Here is a 10,998-nt window from a genome sequence, read left to right on the forward strand (position 1 = left end):
GTCAAACCATTATGTATCGTTAAATTTACTTACATTTTACTTAATATTCGAATAAACTTTATAGCAATTAACGTCCTCGTCCAATGTAAGATCGAAAACTAATCGATTCAGTCAATGACCTTCGTTTTGAAATTAATTTGATAGTCTGCATGCCACTTAAGGCAAACGATTACAAGAGCTTAAAAGAGCTTTGCGAGTTATGCTTAATGGTAAATAAGTAAGTAAGTTGCCCTTCATTACACCTGCCTAAATTTATATCGGCTAATAATTTTTATTAGTTCTATTTTTGAATTTTTGGCAGTGTTTTGTTACTGTTTTGTTACATATTAATATGACTTACACAGGTTGTGGAAGTTGGAATACCGGTAAAACATACAATATCACGTCTATTGGTGATTGTTACCACCTATGTGGTGGTGGAACATTCGAAATAAAAGCTACCGGTAATGACGATATTCTATCTAACCATGTAAGTACATATAAAAAAAATTCATTGTAAAAAATAACAAGTCGGTATTACTTATATAAACTTAAAATGTGTTTAATATATTTAAATATAAGATATATTTCAGCTGTAAGGACGTTTGCATTACATGCCCTTAGTTTTAACATATTTTGTTGATACGAATAAAACATTTAAATGTATATATATATACAACGAGGCCTGTTAAGCGTGCACACAAACGCAGAGAGAATTACAGGACCCGAAATTTCACTTTCAGTCGCAGTTGAACTTACAAACAATATCAATAGGCATCATCGTCCATTAAAATTTATATTTGTTCTCCCACTTCATAGGCAATAACACGAATACATGTTGCATTTAAACATGATGAAACGCATACCGAACACGTACTACTATTTTTATATTTATCTATTTAACAGTGTTTATAGTTGCATATTATTTCCACAGACATACAAGGAGTGTAGATGCGTAACAGCTACCGATCTTGGCAATGGGAATCAAAATAGATCTTGTGACAGAGTTAGTTTTCCTTCAGCAGTGTTCAGTCCAATTAATGGTGAGTAACTTACATTAAATATCTTAATTGTAAGCAATAATAACATGTGAGCAAAAATAATAACAACAAAAACACAATGAGATAAAAACATGCGCGAACAAAACCGAATGCAAAGATAGGAAACAATCGAAGCATATAATTATTGCTAATTGATATCACGAGTGCCAGGTCAATGCTGCTCGCAGATATTAACCTGGCACGGACCTTTATGCAAGAATATACCAAAATACAGTTTCGCTGATTGTATTTGTTTCAACACAATTTAAAACAATCTCACCGTACCGCATTAAGTATTCTATTATAGCTTCGATAAACTAGTGCACAACGCGCACAAACACAACCGAACGCAAATGCAGATAACAAAACCAGCGTATAAGTAATGCTGATTTTGTTGAAATGATGAAATATGGAAAATTGTAAATGCCCTTAAACACACAAAATCAACGAATATTGGGTACAATATTTCGAAAAATATAGTAAACACATAAAAAAATCAATGTTCTTAAACCAAAAATGACAACGCTAGATGTGGTCCGGAAACATAGATTTAACGCGATACAAAATGCTCGTTATTATTTGTGTGTGTGTCACAAAATATTCAATGTGGATTTCCAGCTACCATATCCAAATATTTACGAGCAAACGCGAGATTGTCTCCGGGTAGCTTAGGAAGAACGACTTAGTTTTCATGAATAGGTCGTTCTTTCGACGTTTCTTGTTAAAATTTCATGTCAAATTGGCTGAACAATTCCTGTTTAATTTGCCATATTCTATGGAAACTGCATGTATCAACCCCCGAGTTTCAGCATTCAACATATTAATAAACAAAAGGTTGTTCTCCTAAACGCAGAATCCAATCGGTCTCATATCAACGCTGGAGTACCCCAGGGCTCTATTTTATGGCCTCTTCTTTTTTTAATCTGTATTAAAGGGATCTTTTCACGCTTTGGTAAATTGACAAAATTGAAAAAAGTTGTTTCAGATTCGCAAATTTTCGTTTTAGTTATGATATTTGTGAGGAAACAGTAATACTGTACATTTACCATGGTCTAATATAGCCATTATATGCATCTTTTGACGATTTTAAAACCTAAAAATTATAAAGCGTTGCAACGCGAAACGATTGAATAATTTGGAGAATTCTGTTTTTGTCGTTACATTTTGTGAAACTACGAAGATTGCTTATATAAGGTATAAAATACGTTAAGTATGTATACTCGGCGGAATAGCTCAGTAGGCTAAAGCGTTTTTACTTCAGGACTCTGGCAGGACTCCAGGGGTCACTGGTTCGAAACCTGCTCCGGGAAATGTTCTTTTCCTTTTTTTAATTTTATTATTGATTTTTTACTGGAGCTTTTACGATCCAATGTTTACATTTATCAATATAAAGAATTTAATGAATAAGTTAAAAAATGCCAAAATCTGTGAAAAGGCCCCTTTAATGTTATTGTTCTAGATATTAAAGCCAACATCAGGTTTATATGCCGACGACACAAGACTTTATGTTGTAGTCGACAATCCAGTCCACGCTGCAGCTACACTTAACTCCGATCTCAAAATAATCAAAAAATGGGCTAAAACACGGCTTGTCTGTTTCAATCCTAAGAAAACGGAGTCAATGATTATTAGTCGCAAGACAAGCACAATTCAACATCCCCCTGTATATATGAATAACGCCCTAATTAGCGAAGTAACAAAACATGAACACCTAGGGATCTACTTTACTACACCTTACATGGGGCACCCATATTGAGTACATTGTTAATAAGGCCTAAACAAGAATAAACATTATGAAAAAGTTCAAATTTAATTTAGACCGTTCCTCATTGGAAACATCTTCGTATCATTTATACGTCCTTTACTCGAATATGGCGATGTCATTTACGACAACTGCTCATTACAAGACCAAGAAATGTTAGAAAGCGTCCAAATTGAGGCTGTACGAATAGTCACAGGTGCCACGAAATTAGTCTCAATGCAAAAGCTTTTGGAAGAAGTCGGATGGGAAAATTAAGTAATCGTAGAGCTAAACATAAACTCATTATTTTTACAAAATGAATAACAGCCTAACCACATCTTATCTTTCTTACTTGTGTCCACACATGAATACAAACGACCGCTATAATTTAAGGAATTCTCATACACTTTACACCCCAAGAGCTAGAACTGCGCTCTACTACAACTCTTTTATCCCATCCACTACTCGTGCTTACAATAGCCTTCCAACCGAAATCTCGAACACAGCATCCATCATCTCATTTAAAAAGGTCTTCTATCATCAGTGGTCAAACTTCCAAAATACTATTACTATGGCAAACGTAAATCCCAGATAATGGATACGAGACTACGCACAAACTGCAGTGTGCTTTCACAAGATCTATTTATTAAAAACATAATACAATCACATCTTTGCTCCTGTGGCGAAGAAGAAACAGCTAGCCATTATGTTTTTCACTGTCCATTGTATTCGACCATTCGAGTGCGCCTTATGAATACTGTATCACACTTCTGCATACCCTCAACCAAGGTATTGCTTTTTGGAAATCCTCGTATTTCTTTGGAGGCCAACTGCAATATTTTTGCAGCAGTACATACCTTTATTGACAAATCTGCACGCTTCGATAAGACGCCGACGCCTTTGATACCAATTCTCTCATAATTTTCATATGCTCCCCAACTCCCTTCTAACTCCTGCTCCAACCTCGTTCTTCTACTCTTAGTCCGTTTCCATACCTATATTTATTCCCTTCCTTCCCTATCTGTTCCTGCAAGTACTTTCCACCTCAACCACTCGACATTAACATCTTTATCAATTGAAATGCTTCTCGCCTAAAGCATCGTTTTTCTTCATGCTCGAGGAACGACTTACAATAAGCTTAGTTTAGCTTCCAGGTCAATCCACACATTACTGTGTATATTTTTCATGTATATGCATTCCGAAATAAATATGTTTAAACTAACATATATATATATGACCAACATCCGTCTGTTTTTTTGCATATATAGCTTGTAAAATTCTGTGTAAGGCGGTTAAGAAGTTTTCTTCAGATAGCAGTAGAGTTCGGATTTGTTTTTTTACAGTAACGGTGCCTCCCGTAATAAAACGACCAAACAATTATCGGTGTAGTGTGTCATCCTTCTTATCTAATGGACAAACTGATATGCAGTATGAAAAAAGTGGCCTTTTGATACCCCAACATGCTGAATGGCAGTCTGATTAGAAATGTGACGGAACAAAGCGGCCTTTTAAACGGAGACATAAAATCATTGTCCTTATTTGTGAACTACATGGGATTTTTTCATATACCATTCTTTTTGCATTGTTTGCTTAATCTTCAGCAGCAGCCTCGCTATGTTGTCTGTAAAAGTATAAACGTAAGTACAAATGCAAATCGGAGTTGTTTCACAGATAAAGGAATTTAGACTGTAACTTGTAATATAGGATGTGTTTCGTAAATTTGCAATCACGATATAGCCTGAACAAACGACATAAATGTACACTGCAATGTATGTTGTGCATAGCAACGGAGAGATTGACCCTGCAATTAGTTATTTGTTTTAGTTGATATCGTTTGATAGGCCGGAGATCTTCAATTTCCAATAATTGTATAAGCATGTGCTCCGAACCACGACAGCAGTATCATAAGGCTGCCTTCAGTACAAATACAATCCCAATATGAATTCACTCATGTGAACATAATAGGACAACGATTTGTTTTAACGTAACGTTATGTTTCTTTATAGGGATAGGGATAATACACGTTTTTGAGGGAATGATAATCTGTTGGCGGTCGAAAAATCCGTTCCTGCCCGGATTTTTAGAGCGCCCACAGATGATCATGTCCGAGAAAATGTGTACTTTCGCTATTATTGTATAAACAAATCACACATACTAAAATAGATTAAAATAACATTGAAAACAATATGTCTTGTACATTCGACATCGACAAAATTATTCGATTATTTCATATGACGTCATATAGTTCAAAGTTGTGTTTGACATATGCCTCACTCGGTCATCATCAGATATGACGAGGCTTTTCTCCTTCGGCAGTTTTCGATTTAAAATGTGTTAAAACAGTGGATTAATGCAAATTTGAAAATGCAGCTGCACAGATTAAGAAATGATTTTTTTTGGAATTTACTGGTCTTGGCGGATTAAAATATCGTCAGAATAAGTCATTGTTTTCATTGATGTTTCTTTCGTACAGGTTTATCTTATTTCGTTCCAACTAAATTTTCTAAAAATTAATACATATTGTCACGGAAGTATTTCAATCATACAGCAGGAACATTTACAGCATAGTCTTTCGAAAGTGTTGAGTAAATAACCTTCAATTCATTGACGTTGCCAATAAAATAAAGCTGTTGCCAAGAGAGTGCAGATGGTATAATTTGAAAAGTGGATTGAAATATCCATTGCCTTTATCCCTGCATGCATGAGGAAACTGGTGCTTAATCAGATCCCCATTTATGCTTGGAAAGTCGTCGAAGGCTGGAGTTATTAACAATGTTCAAAATAACTTCATTGAATCCAATGAAAAATGGGAAGTAACTGCGCGTGGACCAGTTTATGGATATGAAAAACACATAACAGGGCTTGAACGGCACGTCAATCGCCTTATTAATACACGATTTCTCCCATTCAAGCCCTCCTTTTGCCAAGTTTGTGCACCCCGCCAGAGGGCATTATAGATAGAGTTTATGCAAAAATATATTAATATGTATTGAAATAAGTTGCATTTATAAGTTGTATTAACGTTTTCAGTTATTAGCTCAGAAGTTTCCACAAGCCACAACACTTCCGGAGATTGCCTTTTGTATTATTACCCCAAGTTTTTGTGGGGGCCATGTGAACAAACACATTATATAAAAGTCATGTGTAGCACATGTAAAGGTATGTTTTCTATTATCTGAAAACTCTTATTTTATACATATATGCTGTTTCACCAAATTTAACGATAATTGTTAATTCGTATTATGTGTGTAGTGAGCAATAATGAAATATTGCACTGAAAAACTACTCGAAAAGCGTTCATTGTACTAATTTCTGACTAATGCTTTGCTCGGCTCGTATTCTACATGTATACTCACAAAAGGAGCACGATACTTTAGGCAAAATGTGTAGTATATTATATAAGCTTTGAACTATTTAATTATGACACAACTTCATCACTTGAACAAATATAAGATACATATATTGTAGGGTCAAATACAACTGCGGAATCTTTTGATGATCCAACGGGCCAAAAAAATAGTTGGAGTGCTGCCAACGACATTTGTCTGAAACATAACTATCACCCAGCATCAATAAAAAGCATAACAAATAGTTATTTCAGCACTGTGCAGTTGCAGTATTATTGGACAGGCATAATCCGATCTACCGCCTTGATTAAATCAACTAGTGCTAGTACGATCGTTATTTTACTCAACGATTTCTATTTTTATAAATAAATACACATACAAATCAAATGACTCATTTTAAAAACTATATATAAGAATAAACAACTTTGCATTTGAATGCGATAAATGTCATTTTAACTTTTAACTTTTACATATTCAACATATTTTGTGTAAATTTAATCAAGACAGTCAAGCAATGCCCATTTTAAAAATACTCCTTAATAAAAATAGTTTTGATCTATTTGAAATGTGGATACGTGTAATTACCAATTACTGTTCTTTCAGAAATATTAACAATATATCCGGTGGAACAGTTTGCGTTTTTTAAAACAGTTGATCGTGTTTTAAAGTTCGCAAGGAATGATGTGAACAAAAAAGCTCTCTGTATGCAAGGTAACAATACAACCGCTACAATAGAATTTAAAATATTGATTTTGCAGACAATTTCAATATATAAATGAGGACACATATGCTAATTAGTACAGAATTGCAATGATAAGAAATTGCGTTAAAAAATCATTTTACGATATTGATCAGTATTCATTATTCATTAAGAATAAGAATAAATATAAGCTAATAATTATTTTTTAAAGTGTGAGCACTTGATAATAACATGGCATTGTTTGTAATGTAATGACTGGGTTTTTTTCATGACCTTATTATGCTTATTACATCCATACAGTAAACTGGCGTTATATACGATTACTTTTATCATTGCGTGTCGCACAGTTGAATCGATACACTTTGAAAGCTTTTCAATCAATATTCTTGCAATCCATATACAGCACCTAAACTATATTTACATCTATGAATTCGAAAGGCTTGCCAACAACTGAAAACAGCATCTCTCCCTACTCTACTGATGACGTTTGTACATATGAACATTCAACGACAGAGGAATCGGTCACTAGAGGTCCGTTGTCTGACGTTTCTGAAGGCAATTACTTTCAAAATCTATTGTATAGAACCATGTGTTTGAAGTAGTTTACATTATTTAAAAATGCATAACAATCGATTGTCAATAATTTGACATAACATCAACTTCGCTATAACATAAAACAAATCTATATTGATGTAAATGTACAGGGCGAAAATTCTGATCTATAAAATATACTTTCAGAGTTTCCAATCGGTGTTGGCATCGGTGTGGCAGTTGGAATTCTGTGTATAGTGGGAACAGTCGTTGTCATCTTTGTACTTAGGAGGAGGTAAGCTGGTATTTAGTCGGCTGTTGAAAGATACAGGGAAAATACACGTAAAATATGAGTGCCAAATGTGGAAACACATTTTTCTCGAAAAATGAATGATATTTAAAGAAAATGTGTTGAATACAGTGTTAGATCATGTTTAATTTTATTCGTCGTACACTGAATAAAACAAACGTATACGGGTAACACAACACATGAACAACATTATTTTTTCTGAATGTCCAGAGATACAAACACGAAAGTTGTGGTCGACTCGAAAAATTAAGGTCGGTCAGGTTAGATGAACCACACAACTTGTTTAAGCGTCGCTGTAATCTGTTACCCATCGTTATCCATAGTAATTGACAAAGTAGGTATACAATCACACGCGTTGCCGTTCTGGATATCATCATTGTAAATCAGACATCCCCATTAAATTATTCATCAGCGCATGTAAAAAATGTATCTTGATATACAATGTTTAGACTTACATGCTGTGCTTGCATATTTATTATATTCGTTAATTCATTCACTTGAAATTAATGGAAGATACAATACATGGTTAATATGTGGACTTAATGTTGGAACAGTTGTGTATTTCTGTCATACGAAATAGTAAAAGATTTCGTTAACATGTAACAACGTTGCATGTTTCAAAAACATTTATAAGCTCAAAACTTCCTTAACAGTTACTTTCTTTGTTATCATATTGTATTAACATATATTTATTGAGGGAATAAGATTTTAAAATTTCATGTAAATGCTTATAACTTTATGCATTTTGAATAGGAAATAGTAATAAGCACCGGGGATTTGTGTCTATTATATTTTGAGTGGTTGCAATTATTTCAGGGGAATTTTGTCGTGTAAATTGGGGACGAAAACGGCCGAACCTGACCCCGTATACCTCGCGTGTGCAAGCAGATCCAATGAAGAAACCGTTGGTAATCATAACTATTGTATATTAGAGAAAAGCATACAATCAATTAGAGACCATGCAGATCATTATAACACAGCAGAAGAACCAAAGGAGGACAATCTTGAGACCGATCATCACAATTCAATCAATGACACAGAGGAACCTTATCAAAGCGTGAAAGATGATTATGACTACACCAGCAATGCCGTAAGAACTGGACCCGATACCAGAAAACCGGACGCCATTTATAACAAACTCAAGCTAGACCGGCCGGGAGACTATGACCACGTAGCAGGACTCGGGTATAACATGTCCCAACCAGGCAGCGACTATGATACATCTGCTTTGGCGCGAACGAACGCTGGCGGTGACGACTATAACCATATAACCACTGCGTGTTAGTGCATAATTTACACACTGGAATGAAACGAAAGACTTTATACATGGGGACTTTTACGCTATCAATGGAATGAAGGCAACACGTCCATCTAGCGAAGCGGCGGGATATGCTCAAATAAAAAAATATATATGAATTAAATGAATAAGTGATTGAATGCGTAATGTCACAAAACGTTGTGGTGTCCATATTTTATGCCCAAAACGCAAAATGTAAATAGGTGTTGAAATTATAATACGTGTAAAATATATATGTTCTTAATTGTGCAATGTGATACCTACTAGATTCATATAAAAATATATACACTTCATATTAAATAGGAAACAGTCCCAACAAAGCTTGCGTCAAATAATGATCAAATAATGAATAAGGTAGCACAAGTTGGTCTTTGAATTAGCGACACTGAATGCAATACAAATTCCGCCTAGTATTCAAATCTTAATAAACGGGGACATAACGTGTATATTGCGTGTTAGCTAACAGTTACTCGTTTACGTATATAAAAAAGTAACGAGTAATCAAGATATGTTGGGGATGCGGATCATTTATGTAGTCGAAGGAATACACAAATATGTTTCAGAGTAAATAAAATCACACATCAAACAAATACTTTCCATATCAGTTAAGACGAACCATCGCAATCATAAGAATAATCTTCTTTGATCTGGAAAGAATTTGTGTTGGTTTAAATAATTTAATAAAATGTATGTTTCTACATTAATGAAATTTTCTCATAGCAGTAACTGATTTCAACAGTGAGAAAGTTACTAATACACATTTTAAAGCAAAACATATTAAATCGATAATAATATGGTGGTTTGCTATTATGGAAAACCTGTTGTTTTTTTGCGAGAAGCTTGACATAGCATATTGTATTGTAACACCACTTTGTTTAGTCACAGTGTAATGTTTTATGACAACCTTTTGTTTCCTTACAGTATTACGTCTGTCTTTATATATTGGATTATAATGTATATGTATAAATATGGTTCCTGTAGAAAGATTCACAGTATTACGTTTGTCTTTATATTTTGGAATATAATGTATATGTTAAAAACATGACCAAATAGGTTCCTGTATAAAAATAACGATTAAGGCTTGTTCAAACTTAATTTCTTGACTACTATGAACCTGTATAAAAAACGACAAGTGTAACCTTCAGTCTCCATATACTATAGCATAACATGTTTCAGAATTATACTTGTTTGTCTACATATGGCCGAAACTTAAAGCAGTTAATTAATAACGCTCAATGACTTTCAGAACTACAGCAGAGACAAGTTGAATATTGTTCTTTTCACTTACAGTAATTTAATCATTTTTGCATTCAAGTAATGTTCGTATTTTCATCATAATTAGTATTCATCGGCCATTAAATAACTCTTAGTTGAGCTGCTGCGTGCCTACTAAACATTCATGACTTAATTCGCAACAAAGCTGCCAAACAAATAAACGACGTTAAATCAAACACGATTTATTAACTGACAATTGCTTAACATACACCTGTACATTACTTTTACACAATCATACACTAACAAACACTTCCTTATATCAACTTTCATACCGGTAAAATCAAAATAAGGATAAATGTTTAAATTACAGTTGGTAATACAATATTTTACTTTGCTCAACATTTACTTCCTTCTTCACTCATTATATTATATATGCCATAAAAAACGTAAAAACAAAGTCTGGAGTTGTTTTTCTGATGATTAAGGCAGTAAACGTTATATGATTGATACTTTAAATTCGACACTTTTCAACTACTTAATATATTGATTGTCTCCCAAATGTACTATTTCGGGCCTTACTTTTTGACGACTAACCGAACAAAACAAGTCCAAAATTACATTATTACCACCCATCGTAATCCATGGATGTATGTACTTGAAATACAAACAATTTTGACATATGTTTTCGTGTCAATATCAGTTATAACCAAATAATTTGTTTCGCAAAAACTTCGGATGGACATATGTGGCATGTACATGTTCTAGTTAATTCCTTAACCGCGCCTTGGTATATTGTATACGGCTGAGATAATTTACTGGTATGAACGACTTATTAATT

At 33.9% G+C, this 10,998-nt stretch overlaps 1 protein-coding gene across 1 annotated transcript; it reads left to right on the forward strand.

Annotated features, from left to right (window-relative positions):
* The first annotated feature begins 6,347 nt into the window (after positions 1-6,347).
* Positions 6,348-9,203, forward strand: LOC127861291 (uncharacterized). The gene is made up of 5 exons (XM_052399741.1): positions 6,348-6,432; positions 6,711-6,818; positions 7,246-7,362; positions 7,546-7,633; positions 8,465-9,203. The coding sequence occupies exons 2-5, from the start codon at positions 6,812-6,814 to the stop codon at positions 8,931-8,933; spliced, it is 681 nt and encodes a 226-aa protein (XP_052255701.1). The 5' UTR covers positions 6,348-6,432; positions 6,711-6,811; the 3' UTR covers positions 8,934-9,203.
* The last annotated feature ends 1,795 nt before the right edge of the window (positions 9,204-10,998 follow it).

The sequence above is a fragment of the Dreissena polymorpha genome, chromosome 15 (assembly GCF_020536995.1).
Source record: "Dreissena polymorpha isolate Duluth1 chromosome 15, UMN_Dpol_1.0, whole genome shotgun sequence".
NCBI classification, from domain to species: domain Eukaryota; kingdom Metazoa; phylum Mollusca; class Bivalvia; order Myida; family Dreissenidae; genus Dreissena; species Dreissena polymorpha.